Source organism: Strix aluco, chromosome 1 (assembly GCF_031877795.1).
Source record: "Strix aluco isolate bStrAlu1 chromosome 1, bStrAlu1.hap1, whole genome shotgun sequence".
NCBI classification, from domain to species: Eukaryota; Metazoa; Chordata; class Aves; order Strigiformes; family Strigidae; genus Strix; species Strix aluco.
This window is the reverse complement of record NC_133931.1, coordinates 100,028,381-100,043,594: the sequence shown is the minus strand read 5'-3', so window position 1 is coordinate 100,043,594 and position 15,214 is coordinate 100,028,381. Positions and strand designations below refer to the sequence as shown.

At 38.4% G+C, this 15,214-nt stretch overlaps 1 protein-coding gene across 5 annotated transcripts in view; it reads left to right on the top strand.

Annotated features, from left to right (window-relative positions):
• Window positions 1-15,214, top strand: part of KIF13A (kinesin family member 13A) — a 113,964-nt gene that overhangs the window by 36,675 nt on the left and 62,075 nt on the right. For 4 of the 5 annotated variants that reach the window (XM_074829157.1, XM_074829176.1, XM_074829149.1 and 1 more), the window contains exons 3-4: window positions 4,872-4,884; window positions 12,241-12,301. In XM_074829157.1, coding sequence (XP_074685258.1) covers window positions 4,872-4,884; window positions 12,241-12,301 — 74 coding nt within the window. The remainder of the gene's footprint in view (window positions 1-4,871; window positions 4,885-12,240; window positions 12,302-15,214) is intronic. The other variant, XM_074829166.1, reaches the window with a different exon arrangement.

Below are 15,214 nucleotides of genomic sequence, written 5' to 3'. Positions count from 1 at the left end.
AAGATAGGAGAAACATCATCTCTTTGCTTCTACATAATTTACGTTCTTTGCAGTTAAGAGTGCTGAATGTCTGCTATCTCTGCTGCAGCCACTCTGAAAGCCTTATATACATGGATAAACAAACAATGCAGTTACTTGGATCCAGTAAAGCAAGGTGCACTCATTACGATGTTCCTACCACTAGTTTGTTCACTTGCACTCTGCCTTTGAGTGAGGCAAACACACACTGCTGGTCATATTCTCAGCCTCAGTTGTAAGGCAGCCTGATTTAAAAAACAAAGCAAAATTAAAAAACACTCAAAAATACTGTAATACTTGTTTTGAACAGCTGTTTTTTAAATTCCAGAGATTACTGGAGCAGTGGAATGTAAAAAAAAAACCTATTTTTATCTGTCAGGATGATCTTTTGAGGTTGTGCATCTTTATGCTTACAGAGGAAGGAATACTGTTTTTTCAACTCATCACATAAAAACCTGAAGACTTCTCTCCCTTTTATACCTATTAGTAGTTGCTTGTAATAATTCTTTTGACCAGTGATCCTGAGGAGTACATCAATGACTATGTAGACAGAACATGTAAACACTTAACTATGTATTTGGGAAAACAGTGAGTACCATGAATTTGCTGTGGTTGCACGTGTGATGAGAGCAAAAAGATATTTCAGACTCAGTGTCTTAGATGACGATTTCTGGTGTAGTCAGCTTAGAAGAGCAAGCTGCAAAACCCTGTGGTTCATTCATCATCTGCTATAGATACTATGTGTGGTTACTTAATGTAGCTGGTTATGATTGCTTTGTATTTATTAACTAATTGTGAGAAGGGAAAAGAATCCACAGAATGCTTTCCAAAATTTGAAACAATTATAGTAAATTGTGACCTACGTGGCTTCTTAGCACAGCTGAATTGGAGATGAATTGGGCTGTGTGGATGATGTTCCAAAGAATCTAAGACCTGTTTTTCAAAGATGTCTTGTTCCTCTGTCTCCTTTGATGGGGAGTACCTGGTTTTACACCTACATTCTTGTTTTTAAACATACCTTGTCCCTACTGAAAGTGACATTCTTGACTGGGGATGGGTGGGCTGACGAACCCCCATTATATGGAATGGGGAGAAACCCCCATTCTTTCAAGTTTTTTGATATATAAAATGTTTTTGCTTCTGGTAGAAGTGACATTTGGTTGGGAATGCTGACAACACTTGGTAAGGGACAGAAAACCTCAGGTATAGTTCTGAAAATTATGACGTATTTAAGATGTTGGTGTCGTGGTGGTATTGTGTACTTCTGGATGCTTATAGTGCAAGAGAGTCTTCTGTTGCTTCGTATTGCAATGGACTAGTTTTCCGGTCAGAATATGTAATACCAGGTTATATCAGCTTGTTACATGAAAAAGGGAGACTCCTGTGAAATGTAGGTAGTTAAAAAAAGAAGAAACAACCTTTGCTGTTGTTAAAGCAAAGGTCACTCCTCTCATCGTGTGCTGTCACAGGCAGTGGTTAGATGGTAGAGAGAAAATGTGGATGCAGTCAGGAAGATGACTTATTTGTGTGCTGGCATAGAATGTGAGAACTGACATTTTGTGAATCAATTCTCTTAGCAAATGTGAGAAGCATTATGAGTTTAGTTCTAGCAAGAGACAATGGGGGGAAAAAAAAGTTTGCATTAGCACAAAGCTTTCTAGAATTGGTTTTCTCCATTCGGATAAAAATTTGAGGTAGCTATGCACTCTGGGATCTTGATGTGTGTTAGCCAAGCAGGACAGGAGAGGCTTAGTACTGTTGTGAAAGATTAAAGTCTGAGTAGTTACCCTCAGCAGACATACGGGCTTAAGGCAGGAGGAAGTTCAGAAGCTCAGTGGGCTTTGTGGTTATTGAAATTCATACTTTTCCTCTGACCTGTGAGAATATTTTTCTCACAGCTATTAGTAGTATTTACTTCGGTTTTGAGTTCTAGGCATGTGAGAAGAGTCAGTCTTCTGTTTGAGTGTGCAGGTGGAAGATGCCCTTCGTCAGGTTACACCAAAATCTTCTGTTGTGCAGATGCATTAGAGGGTTAGGTAACTGATAATATCCTGAAGCGTACTAGCTGTCCGCTTTAGAGGAGGTTTTGTTGTCATTCAGTAGGTATACCTGCACACTGTCATTGGCACCATGAATGATTAGACATGGAATTAAAAATTATGGGAAATAAAAATGCTAATTGTTGTATCTCTGTGATTTGTTGTCCATCCCTTCCCCCCAGTCCCAGCTGTGATGCTGAGTCACCACATTTGCATGGTCAGTGTTTGGTAAAAATTGAGACAAATTCAATTACTTATGAAGCTGAAAGCTGTTGGTTTCTGGGAAAAGAAAGAAACCATCAAGCACATTTAAAAAAAAAGTCTAAAAAACTTACGTGAAAAATTGATAGAGGGTAATGGAGGTTTTATAGCACATCTTTAAGCTGCTATAGATGTGATTTCTGGTAAACTGTAAGCAGTTCTTTATTAGCCCCAGTCCTTTGATTGAAGAAAGTATTTCAGAGTGTCTCCATCTGAATCACTGCCAGGATAATGGTTACAGTGAGTTGGTTATTTGGAAATTCCAGCTAGCTTAAAAAAATCTAACCTGTGAGCCAATATAGCTGACTTATTCCAGAGGCCCTTGATCATATTGCTGTTGATGATGCTAGCAGGTGACTTGTGGAGTTGCTAGTTTGGTCTTAATAGCCAAAGAGTTTGGAGCAGTAGGATGTGACATATGGTATGAAGCTGCAGCTCCTTGTGCTTTGAAATCCAGGGAATGAGTGATGAACATCTTGCTTCCAACTGGGAAGCTCTGCTGTCCACCAGTGGTTTAAAAAGTCACTACTATGTTTTTCTTAAAATGGGCATTGGAGGAAAATAAGAGGAAACTTCCTAAAAGGTAGTAGCTGATATTGCTTGAGTAAGTATCTTAAGAAATGTGTCAAACCATTTGTTTACTTTAGTGATGTTATGTACCTTTTCCAATTGAGGTTTATAAGAATGATCTCAGAAAAAACCAAGTTTATAAACTTTCTATTGTTTTTTACTTCAATTAAACTGTTTAGGGTTGCTGCTGAACCTGCATAGCACTCTATCAGGAATTTCCTAGTAAAGCTAATGTATTCTGGAATTATTTTTCAAGATATGAGTGTATTTAAAAGCTTTCCAAAAAACCTTGCATGACTTTCTTCAGTAGGAACTTCTCTTCCAAGTAGGAATTGGAAGTTTAGAGCTGGTGTTGGAACTCTGGCTAGACAAGCTGATAACGTTGGACTTTGATCACATCTCAAAATTGATTAAAGTGAAAAATATTCAGCTACAAGATATTTTTCAGTTAGGTAAGAGGGCATTCTGCACAAGTTCTGAGCCACCTGGACATGAGCTAGCTATGAACTGAACCTGTGTGGCCACCGTTAATGAAAGGGTAAAGCTGTGCAATGACTGGTTTGGCTCAGAGGCAATGTGTTTGCATTATACCAGTACTGTGTACCAGCTATGTAATTTCTGGTTTAGGCAGGCATGTCATCTAAGGTACGAGCTGAGAGTAGGCAGGAAAGATTGTGTAAGATGTGTTTGTGGATTTGTGCCTCTTCAGCTTTTTTTGCTGAGCCGTTGTATTGTGGGTTGCTAAGAGAACTGCTCAGTGTTATCCTCTGCCCCCCACCTTGCAACTTGGTGGAGTTAGCATGTGTAGTCCAGTGGATGAAAGCATGGCTTGGTCCCGCGTGTTTCTGCACTGAGACTGCAGCCTCTTGATATCTTTGAATTTTGTGTAGTGTGTCTGTTGCTGGAGAGACCTTTCATCCATATCTGTGTTTTATAAACCTTACTACGTTCTATGCTTGTGCTGTTTTGTATCTAGACTATTCTGGTTGTGTTTTTCCTCTTCATCCACATTTTTGTATGCTGCTTTTCCTGATATGAAGAGCAAGTGGAAATTTCTTCTGTATATCACTTCAGGCTTATTTCAGTACATAATTTAAACATATGCCTAAGGCTGTAGTTTTCATGAATGTCCTAAGTCAGTCTAGTTCTGCACCATATTTTCACCTCCTCTCTTGCATTTGCATTAGTGAGCACAGGGCTGCACAGTGAGACAGGGCAGAGATCTCACTTGGAACCAATCCCACCAAAAAACTCCAAACTGATTTAATTTACTATGTGGCCATATGGCTGCCAGCATAAGCATAAGAGCATTTAAGGACAAGTTGAAGTACTCTGAGCTGGTGTCTTTAGTTTGGGGGTTTGTCATCTCTGTTCTATTTCTGACAGCACTGGTTGGAGTTGTGTGTGAAAGGTAATGGTGTTTTTGTGTTGGCTTCCTATGCTCTGTGTAGGCTTTCAGTACCTAGGAGAAACACAGGTTTGTTTTTCTTCACACTTCTGTAATGTCTCCAAGAAACATTTGTTTGAGTCTTACCTTGGTCTTGCATGTGTAGCACTGCTGAAGTCAGTAGGGCTTCATCCTGGCACCTTGGTCTGCCAGTTTGCAGGCTCAGTCTGTTTGCCACAAAAGATGGGCTGTGTTTTGACTTCCATGACAAAATGGATGCTTCTCCTCCTTCTGGAACTCAGTGCTGTTAGATTTTTATACCTATAAAGAATCTGACATTTTCCTTTCTTTTTAATATGGGGCTGTATTAGCAATTAAGTAATTACTGGTTAAAAATCTGTGGTGTATCATATAAATATCTTCTGATCTTATTATTCTTAAGTACATTGTGGATTACAAAAAAAAATCAGGTTATAGTAATGATGTACACTGACTTTGTTTCTTTTCTTTTTCTTTGCTCCCTTCCCTGTATGTGAATGGTGTATTCGTACTGCTCATCATCGTTGCTGATTTTTTTTTTTTTGCCAATCATCTAGAAAACCACCTAAGGTAAGTCTTTTGTCTCTCTTTGCATTTGTACCTGCTTGAAAATGTTGAGCAATGCAGAAGTGTTGGGCATGTTGCTGTAGTATGTGATCAATACAGCTTTGATAAAGGAAAACACATTTTTAGAAAAATCTATTCCTCATACTTATAAGTTAAAGACTTCATAATTCCAGAAGAATACATTTCAATCCAACTGACATGCAGGCAAGGCACATGACTTCTTAAAGCTGTGACCAGGACAAGCCATGATTTTAATGCATTCATAAAAACATTTGAAAGAATAAATAAGTATTGTGTATAAAACATTTAATTGCACATAACTCTGCATAAAAGTTAAAGTACTGTTTTTAAAAGGTGGCAAAATACATCTACTGAGGAAAAAAACCTGTTCTTGTTTGTAGGTTATGGTATTCAGGAATTAATAATTTGGGTATAATTGACCAAAGTGCACTGGACTTTGCCTAGAAAAGATTCTCTGTGGTGTTTGTAATGCACAGGAAAGGAGGGAGAATAGTGTTATGTACTTACTGGGATAGAGAAGGAGCCTTACTGGGATAACATATACAGTATTGGTACAGGGCTGGAAGCAACAATAGGGTAAAAGGACTGTGTGAACTACATCTTGTCAGCACATGAAAAACACTGTTGGTATTTTGCTTCAGCAATTTAATGATAATTTTATTCTTTCTGTTGGATGGTACTTTTTACAGCAGAAAGCTGTAGTTAGCTCTGAATGAGGTTCTATTTTACATTCTCTTCAATATGCAGATCTTCAAGAAACACTATGCAAGTCTGATGTGACTTCTGCAGGTGTAGCAGAGCATTCTGTAGGCCTTCTGGGAATAGAAGTTGGAATGGATATTGATCTGTATCTGTTTTATATGGATATCAGTGCACTTTATGGTTCAGACATCTATATTATAAGTGTGTGCATATATATAAAACTTAAACATCTATTGTTTTGATTAATATAAGTGTCAGAAGAAAACAACTTCTCAGTATTATTCCCAATAGGCAGGAAAGAATTGAACAAACTATTTTAACATGAATTTAAATAATCGTATTTGAAAAAACAAACAAAAATATGTAATTTAATGTCACAGCAGGTGAAAATGAATAACACAGATACTAGTTTAAAATGGTATGCTATACTGATTTATTTTTCCCCCCGAATGATAGAATTTCTTAAAATGGACCCAATTTTTTGAAAACATTTAATAAAGTTGTTATTTGAATCCCATTTAATATATCTAATACAAAAGAGTTTGATCATTGTTAAAAAAATTTTAAAAAGCCAAAAGCTGCCTCCTTTCTGTTGGTGAAATTTCACAAAAGCTTTTTTAGAAGAGCCTTCATTTTCTGTAGTACATCATTCATATTCCATTACAGGCAGATAAAGTTATTCTTAACATTATGCAAGAACTTAGTTATGGCCTTGCATTTCTTTGACAAAAACATAACAGCTGCACGCTTGTGCATATATGCCACATTATTGTTAGGTATAGTTAGATGGTCATTAATATCCTTAAATTATAGTGCCAAAACTTACGATGTTGTGTGAAATGTTTATCAGTTTGAGTCAGAAGGGTTTTACAACGCCTGTTTCCACTGATGGTGAGTTTGTAAAGATGTGATATGAAATTTGGATCTTTCGTGATCTGTACAGTTTTTTGGGTGCTGCATGTAGTTGATCTTTAAATGAGGATTTTTTTTTTTAAGTTAAATTTCATAAATATTGGAAGCTTCTTGATGTTTAATGAGCTAGTTTATTGTCAGCCATGGATGAACTGTGATCCCAGTTCAACTTGGTAGCTCAGAAGCTGTGGTAGGAAAAGTTATATAAGGATATTAGGGTGTTTTCCTATTTCTACAAACATCTACTACATTAAACATATTACTAATCTTGGGCTTCTGGTGTAATTTTGTGACAAAGGTAAAACAGCTGTTCTGAGCTGAGATTTGTGAGCTGTGCCCTAGCCCACCTTCAGATTTTCTGTCTCTACTTATTTAGGCCTGTAGTAGGTCTTGTGTTTGTCATACAGTGACCAACTTCTTTTTATTGTCAGTTCTTTAATGGCTGCCATTTACATTAAACTTACTGGTGTAGGCTTTGTTTGCCATTTTCTAATGTATCTCCTTTATCACTTATCTGCATCAGCAGTTGTAATAGGATGTAGGAACAGCTGCCTTGTGAATGAAAATTTCCCTTCCTCAGTTCTCCCTTGCTTTTCTTTTTAGCAACCAGGCAGCCCTGTAAGTTACCCTACGTATGTCAGACTGACTGCTTCATTGAGATTGATGTGAGTGATATCTGCACCTGTCCAGCGTAGCTTTTTTCTGTAAAAACAAAATGATTAATTTCCCATCTATTGGTCAGATGGAAATGGCTATTAAATGTTAGCTATGCGTTTACTATATTCTATAGCTACATAGACAGTATGTTAGTGATTATGGTCACTTTGGATAATGCATTGCTAAATGCTGGAAGCCCCAGACTCTGTCTAGTCTATACCAAGGATTAGGCTTCAAAACAGCTAATAATGAATGTGAAATTAGACTCCTTTCTAAACTAATTATGTCATTTGGCATAATCTGGCAAGCAGTTAATATTGGATATGGTACTTATTACCTGTAAGTAGTTCACATAAGTATACTCATATGCATAAACCCTTAAAATCATTAATTCTTCAAGCCATTGATTAGGGGCTTTAATAAAAACGAGTTCTGCAGAATACTGGTTTGGTTATTTAAAATATGAATACCCCTTGGCTGTCTTTTCTGATTCTGTGAGAAGTTACTGCTGTGTAGCAGTCAGGCACAATGGCTCTTCTATTTTAAAATCTGCAATCTCATTTTAAACCACGGGTACAGGTGAAATTCAGACAAAACTCCAGATTTTTCACTGATGTGGTGGATGCATGGACCTACTGTGGAAGCCATAACTTCTAGTTGCCTCCTTAGCAAAACAATAATCAACAGCTGTCTTAAACAGCTGTAGGTGTTTGCTGAAGAAAACTGAATCAAAGCCCCATATGTTTTCTTTACTTAAACTTTGTGGTTACCAGAACAAGTCTTTTGTTTAATTTCTAATAGTTATTAACACTCCGAGTATCATTCTCTCTAACCTAGAAATGGCCTATGTAGCTATTACCTAGGGTAACATGCACACTTATGATGTCTCTGGATACAGTAGAACCAGGATCTAGTGCTTCCTGGCTAATTCCTTCTGATAACTTTCCATTTTTATGTTTGTGCTGTAATGTTTGTGAGTTAAAATTCTTACAATTAATAAACAAAGAATACGTACTCAAGCTCATATACTTATTTTTACTATGGACTTCTGATTGTGCAAGATCTGTCCTGGTGAGTCATGTTCCATTACTTGTAGTTCTGTCTGTTACTTGACTGTTTCTGGATGTCCAAAATGTGATGTCCAAGTTTTTTTACAACTGTCATACCACTCAGGCTGAAAATACTGTGCAGTGTCAAACACTGGAATAATAGAGCTGGGAAAAAGCCACCCTTTTGGTCCCTTATTTCCGCTCAAAGTGTTTGGTTTAGAAGGCACTACCCTAGTGTGGCAGGTTCTTGGCAGCTTCCTTTTATCTAGCTTTCTCTTTTCGATCCTAGGATGAAGTATGAGGTATAGAATCTTGCAAAAATAAGAAAATTTTGAGGCTTGTTTGTTAATTTAAAAGCCCGGAATAATTTTGGTCTGGTTGTGAGAACTGGCCAACACCTGTATGAACTTACCGTCTGCTTGTGGTTGTATGCCAGCATGTGCAGACACTTGAAGTAGGTGTATACCTGTCTTTCATGGTTTTCCCATTTTGCTTACCTTCTGAAAATACGTTAAGCTTCCTGTTACAGTGGCTGTGGAATTGACATCAGAGCAGTAGAAAAGCAGAAATACTTGTCCAAATGCTTAGAAGAATAACTGAAAGTTAAGGAAATCCTTAGTGGAGATATAGGTAGCAATTTTAAACTTCGAGTTTCAAAAGAAAAAAAGGCAAATATTTTCTGTTTAATGTTAAAACACCTAAATGGAATAGATTTTTCCAAAAATGTAGTTAAAAACTAATTCACAGAGGGTGCTTGAAGTTTAAAAAGTTCTGTTTGTGTCACAGATATCTCTGTTCAAATGTTTCAATAGTAGTTTTGATATAGTTGGTTGATAGAGTTTTGTTATAAGTTGGTAAAGATTTTTCTTTTCTTCAGAAAGCTAAAAACTCATTTTCAGTGTCCAGTAACGCCCAGTTTGAGTACTGGCTATTGAGTTGGAGAGTTTAGCATTAAAAGAACTTTCTGATAGCTTTGATAGTCATATTGACAGGGGCTTTAATACCTTCTTCAGGGAAATGGATCTTGGGGAGAAAAAATGAAAGTTATTATTCTGCATACTTCTATCAAAAGAAAAACTGATACCCACCGTTTTTGTTTTCAAGTAATAATCAGTGAAGATGGGAGAAGGAAGGGAGCACCTTAGATGAGACTTCTAAGGGTTTTTTTCTTCATCATAGCATAGGTTCTGTATCTTGACCCCAAGTATGCTTGCATACTGCTCTTGGACTGCATGTCCCGCTGTTCCTGCACTGGAGGTCAGGAAAATATAAAACTAGCAAATCATCTTCATACAGAAAAGATGATCAAAAGGATCACTCTTCAGATGGGATGCTGTCCTACAGGCATTTCCCATAAAATGCCTTCATTATGTACGTGCAAAAGAGCCTCACTGATTGGGACCAAGTTTCTTGCTCTTGTACGCCTCGTTTCTTATGTTGTTAATTCTTGCATTTGGAATCTGTTTTCCCAAAGGTCTGAGTTGTCCTGAAAATTGCTTTGGGTGCTTCCTTAAATTATTGTTGCTGGGAATGTTCAAGGTTGCTGTTTTGTCATCACCAAAGTAATTAATTTTTAAATGTTTGCCTGCCTGTTTTAATGAAGAAGGGTGTTTTATGCAGCTGCTCTACATGTTTTGCAGATAGTGCAGGCCCCAGCAATTTCCACTTTTTTGTCTGACACTTTTTTGAGTAATCTTGTTAGTTCTGTTAGAAGAATCTGGCAATTTTCCAGAACAGATTTTATAAGTAGACTTAAGTCAATGTCCTGGCTTTTTATGTTTAGTATGAAAACATACTAAATTGCTATATTTACATTTGTTTTATCTTGAGACAGAATTTTTCTCTTCCTATTGCGTAATAATTTTTTAACTTTTAAAAATCAGTCTGACCGATTTTTACTTTAAAAAAAAAATCCAAATAAAAACTGCCTTTCTACTAGAAACACTTGACTGCAGGTACATGTTCCAGTTTTTAAAGTCTCTTTGCAAGATCAGTGTTTAAATTAGGAGTCACTGAATAATCTTGTCACAATTTTCCATGTTAACCAAGGGGAAAATGTGTAGGACAATAGATTAAATTGGCCTGTGGTACTGCTGTATGGACATTTGAGTCATTACATGTGAGCGTGTGTAGCTGGGTAACCTTTCTCCTGGGCTATGTGATCCACTGCAGATAACAATTTCAAGGGGGAAGAATGGGCGTCTGGTAGATTTGGATCCTTACAATCGTTTGGTTTTTTTTTTTTGTAATTGAACTGTTTGCTGTTTGATCATCAAGAGATTAGGTATTGTTATCAAGTCCCATGAGGACAATTTCTGTAGAAGTGGAATATGAGAAGAGAAACAGTAGTTCTTGTACTGTAAAAATTAGGAGAAGGGTTAGAGCATTCTTAATGATGACAGAGAGTTCTTTATGCTTAGATTTGAAGACAATAAACAAATGCACAAAAATAATTTTAAATGCCCCTTACTTACGTGGAGGTCTGAAGATAAGGTGGAGTAACTGCTGCGTTTTGCTTGCAATTCAGTGGCAAAACTACATCTTTGACTCAGTCACATCAGAGAACGTCCTGACTCATGAAGTTGTCTCTTTCTGTTTGTGCTGCAGTAAGTGACTCAGACCTCCCTGTTATATTATTATTATTATGGGGTTTATTTGTTTGCTTTCTCTTCAGAAGGGAATTCCAGTCTTCTCTCAGGCCATTTGATGTGTTTGCATAAAGTTGGAGGAAAGGGAAGGCAGTGAGGTTACTGTGCTACCTGGTTTTATCCTTCTGAAATATTTGCAGCACCAGACATTTTGGGAAGAGTTAGGTTACAATGTATTGGTAGATTGGCTTGCATGCTAATTCTGCAATAGCAGGGGATCCAAGATGTTCTACATCCCCAAAAGCCAAACCAAAATGTTCCGTCATCTTCCTCACTTCAGGGTTTGTCTCATAGGGAGTTCAGCATTTCTGCTAATAGAGCCTGTGGATCTTGCTCTACATTGACCTGCATGGTTTGTCTCACTAAGGAGATCAGGTGTTGGAAGACTAGGCAAAGAAAATCTTGGCCCAGGCAAAGGTTTAATAAAGAAGGTGGTTTGGCTTTTTCCCCCCACCTCTTGGGACCCCAAAAGAAAAAAATAAATAGAATCTATGTAATTAACTCATCCATGGTCAGTTTACCATGGTAAAATGTGCAAGAGAGACTGCAGGTTAAGGTCTGTTTGTGGTAATATAAAGTTGTCAACAGTGTTAAATGTCTATACCATGATGTTCTCAGATGTGCAGAAAAAGTAACTTGACTCAAATCCCAGTGTGTTAAGTGCTTTTGCAGAACGCTGTTCCAGGTCTACAAGCCCACTGAGCACAATATTGAATCTCATTCAATTTCTACCCAGTTGGAACTCTTGACTGAGGTGATAATTATTAAGTCTTTTTATTAGAGCAGGCTCTGATAGCTTGTTTGTCTAGTAGAGCTACATTTTCTGTTTGTAGTTTTTGAGCTTCCTCTACAGAGATCCAGTTCTGTACTCTTAGTTTAGGCAGGTAATCTGATACTACTTACTTGCTCCTTAAGGCTTGTAAGTAGTAATGCTCTTCTTTGAGCATTAGAAGTCCAACCCATGGTAAAACTTTTGTGCGTCTTGTATTGATGTCTGCTAAATAATCATCTTGCCAAGTTCGGTATATTGAGTCCCTTTGGTGCTATTTCATTACTGTTGGCAGAAACTTTTGTCAGCATTAGTGCCTGGAGAAGAGTGGAGCTAATTACTAGGTTTTGTCTGTGTTTTGAAGTCTGTGTTAAGGGATACAGTAAGCAGTATTTTGTATTGTGTGTAATACAGATAGAAAAGTATTGCAGTTCTGTAACTCTCAAGATTTCCCAAAAGTGTTCCTGCTGATGAAGCCTTTTTACAGTTCTGATTTAGGATCCATAGAAACAGGGGAGCCTAACTGCAATTGAAGTCATGGATTTGTACTGCTTTAAGAGTAGCCAGAGTTCCTAATTTGTCTTTTTATGTGCTTCTACAGGTGTTTGCCTTTGATCACTGCTTCTGGTCCATGGATGAATCAAACACCACAAAATATGCAGGTAAACTATTTTCTATGCATTTAACAGTGTAAATAATTTGAGAACACATGAAAGCTTGGGCTTTTTTGGAGGTGGTTTTTGCATTTTGTACTGTGATGCTCGAGTGACTTCACAGAAGCAGACCTCATTTTTACCGGGATTGAGTCATGTGAGTGCTAGCGCATCAGTTTAGAAAGAATGCAAACTTTAGGGTGCCCGGTACACTGTTCAGGAGGGGTGCTTTTACACTGAAGCTGTAGTGGTGGTCTTTTAACCCCTGGAAGAACCTTTTGTGAGGATTGTTTCTGTCATGTAAAATAAACTTTCAGTTTTGCATCAGAAATTATTTCTGACTAATGCTGGTGATGATTATGTGCATTTTCAATGCTTTGTGTTCCTGTGCACAGTAGAAGAATAAAGCATGTTTTCCTCAGATAGTGTGATTATTTCAAATCTTTCAAGTAATTCCTAGTCTGATTGTTCAGATCCTTAATGTTTCTGAGCAGTCAGCTTTCTGACTCTTTCCTCCCAAAAACTAGATAATCCAGGCAAGATTGGAAACCCAGCTGGATTTGTGTATTAGCATATTTGTACTTTACAAAAGGACTTGTTTTGATAGACTTCTGAACACTGGAATTTCAAGGCTGTGATCCATGGAAAGGAGAAAAAAAAAAAAATTCAGTTTTAGATACTCATATTATGAAGTTTTGTGGCCCATAAGAAATCTTTAAGGTTGATAAGGTTAGTTAGCTCAAAGTTTGAGATCAGTGGTCTAATAAATGAACTATCATATACTTGTCTTACTTGCTACTGCCATAGCCCCTAGTATCAAATCCCAGATCTTAGGGGTTGCACTTGATCATAGATTCTGCTGTATTTTTTACTTGCCTGAGCAAAGATAGGTTTCTTCAGGAAAAAAGTTCTGTGTGCGTTCATCTTTAGTAACTGTTTGCACTGACCAGGTACACTGCACAGTATTCATAGTTCAGGCTGGTAGAGCCATTGGAGCATGCAGCACCTCTTTTTGTGCCTGAATGCCTCCTTTTTCTTTTAAATGAAGGAGGTGATGGTGCACACCCAGATCTTGGCCCCATGTGCCTCCAGTGTGCAGGTGGGAGCTGCATCTATTGGGTGCACCATGGTACTAACTTACGTGTAGAGAAGACATGGTCTGCTGGATCAAGCACTGGCTGGGTGGACGGTCCCAGAGATTGGTGGTCAATGGAGCTAAATCCAGCTGGCGGCCGCTCACAAGTGGTGATCCTCAGGGCTCGGTGTTGGGACCATTTCTGTTCAACATCTTTATTGATGATCTTGATAAGGACATGGAGTGTATCATCAGTAAATTTGCAGATGACACCAAGTTAAGTGGGAGTGTCGATCTGCATGAAGATAGGGAGGCTCTGCAGAGAGACTTGGATAGATTGGATCAGTGGGCCAACATCAACGGGATGAGCTTCAACAAGGCCAAGTGCCAGGTCCTGCACTTGGGCCATAACAACCCCATGCATTGCTACAGGCTTGGGGAGGTGTGGCTGGAGAGCTGTCAGGAAGAGAAGGATCTGGGGGTTCTGATTGACAAACAGCTGAACATGAGCCAGCAGTGTGCCCAGGTGGCCAAGAAAGCCAACGGCATCCTGGCTTGTATTAGGAATAGTGTGACCAGCAGAAGTAGGGAGGTGATAGTCCCCCTGTACTCTGCACTGGTGAGGCCACACCTGGAGTATTGTGTCCAGTTTTGGGCACCTCAATACGAGAGAGATATCGAGGTGCTGGAGCGAGTGCAGAGGGCAATGAAGCTGGTGAAGGGCCTGGAGAACAGATCCTGTGAGGCGTGATTGAAGGAGCTGGGACTGTTTAGTTTGAAGAAGAGAAGGCTGAGGGGAGACCTCATCACTCTCTACAGCTACTGAAAGGACATCGTAGAGAGGTCTCTTCTCACAGGTAATTAGCGATGGAACAAGAGGGAATGGTTTTAAACTCCAACAGGGGAGGTTCAGACCGGACATTAGGAAAAAATTTTTCACAGAAAGAGTGGTCAGACAGTGGAACAGGCTGCCCAGGGAGGTGGTGGAGTCACCATCCCTGGATGTGTTTAAGGGTCGTTTAGATGAGATGTTGGGGGATATGGTGTAGGGGAGAACTTCGTAGAGTAGGGCTGATGGTTGGACTCGATGATCCCAAGGGTCTTTTCCAACCTGAATGATTCTATGATTCTAAGAGATAGACCAAAGAAACACCCCTAACCAGTTAAACTTGTTTCTGTCTCGGTTTAAGCCATCTCCAGGTGAATTTGGTTGGGTTCTAGGTCTATTTATTTCTAATTTGGGTCAAAACTAGATTTTTACAGCTTATTTCAACAGCTACTCTATCAGTCGTTGCTCTCTGCATTACGTTGAATAGATCTATTGTGTATATCATATTATATTAAAGATTTTGTCAACTGATGGCTGGGACACTGGAAAACCCACAGAATGGTGTGCACTACAGACAACATCCGTCTGAACTCTGCGTTGACTTATGTGGATAAGTCTTCCCTGTTAGTCTTTGTGTTTTTTAATGTCAACAAAACCAAAGTTTGTGCTGTCCTTGAAATACGTATTTGTTACAGGATTCTTAAAGCTATCATGCATGGGCTGGTTTTGTTTTTCACTTTGCTAATTGATCTACACCACTACTGGCACTTATTAATATTGTTTGCACAAGAGTGAGATTCTTGTTTGGATAAACTTAATCACATGGGTAACTAGTAACAATTCTCAGCCTGTGGGAGAGCGGGGCTGACCCTGAAACGGGATTAGCTATCTCTTTCTCTTACACTAAACATACTCAGTGAGATATCTTCAGCTTTTTTGGCTGAACATAAGGCTTATTTTCTACATACTAATTTTCTTTCTGAACAACTATTCAGGTAGTATAAGGGATCATACTCCA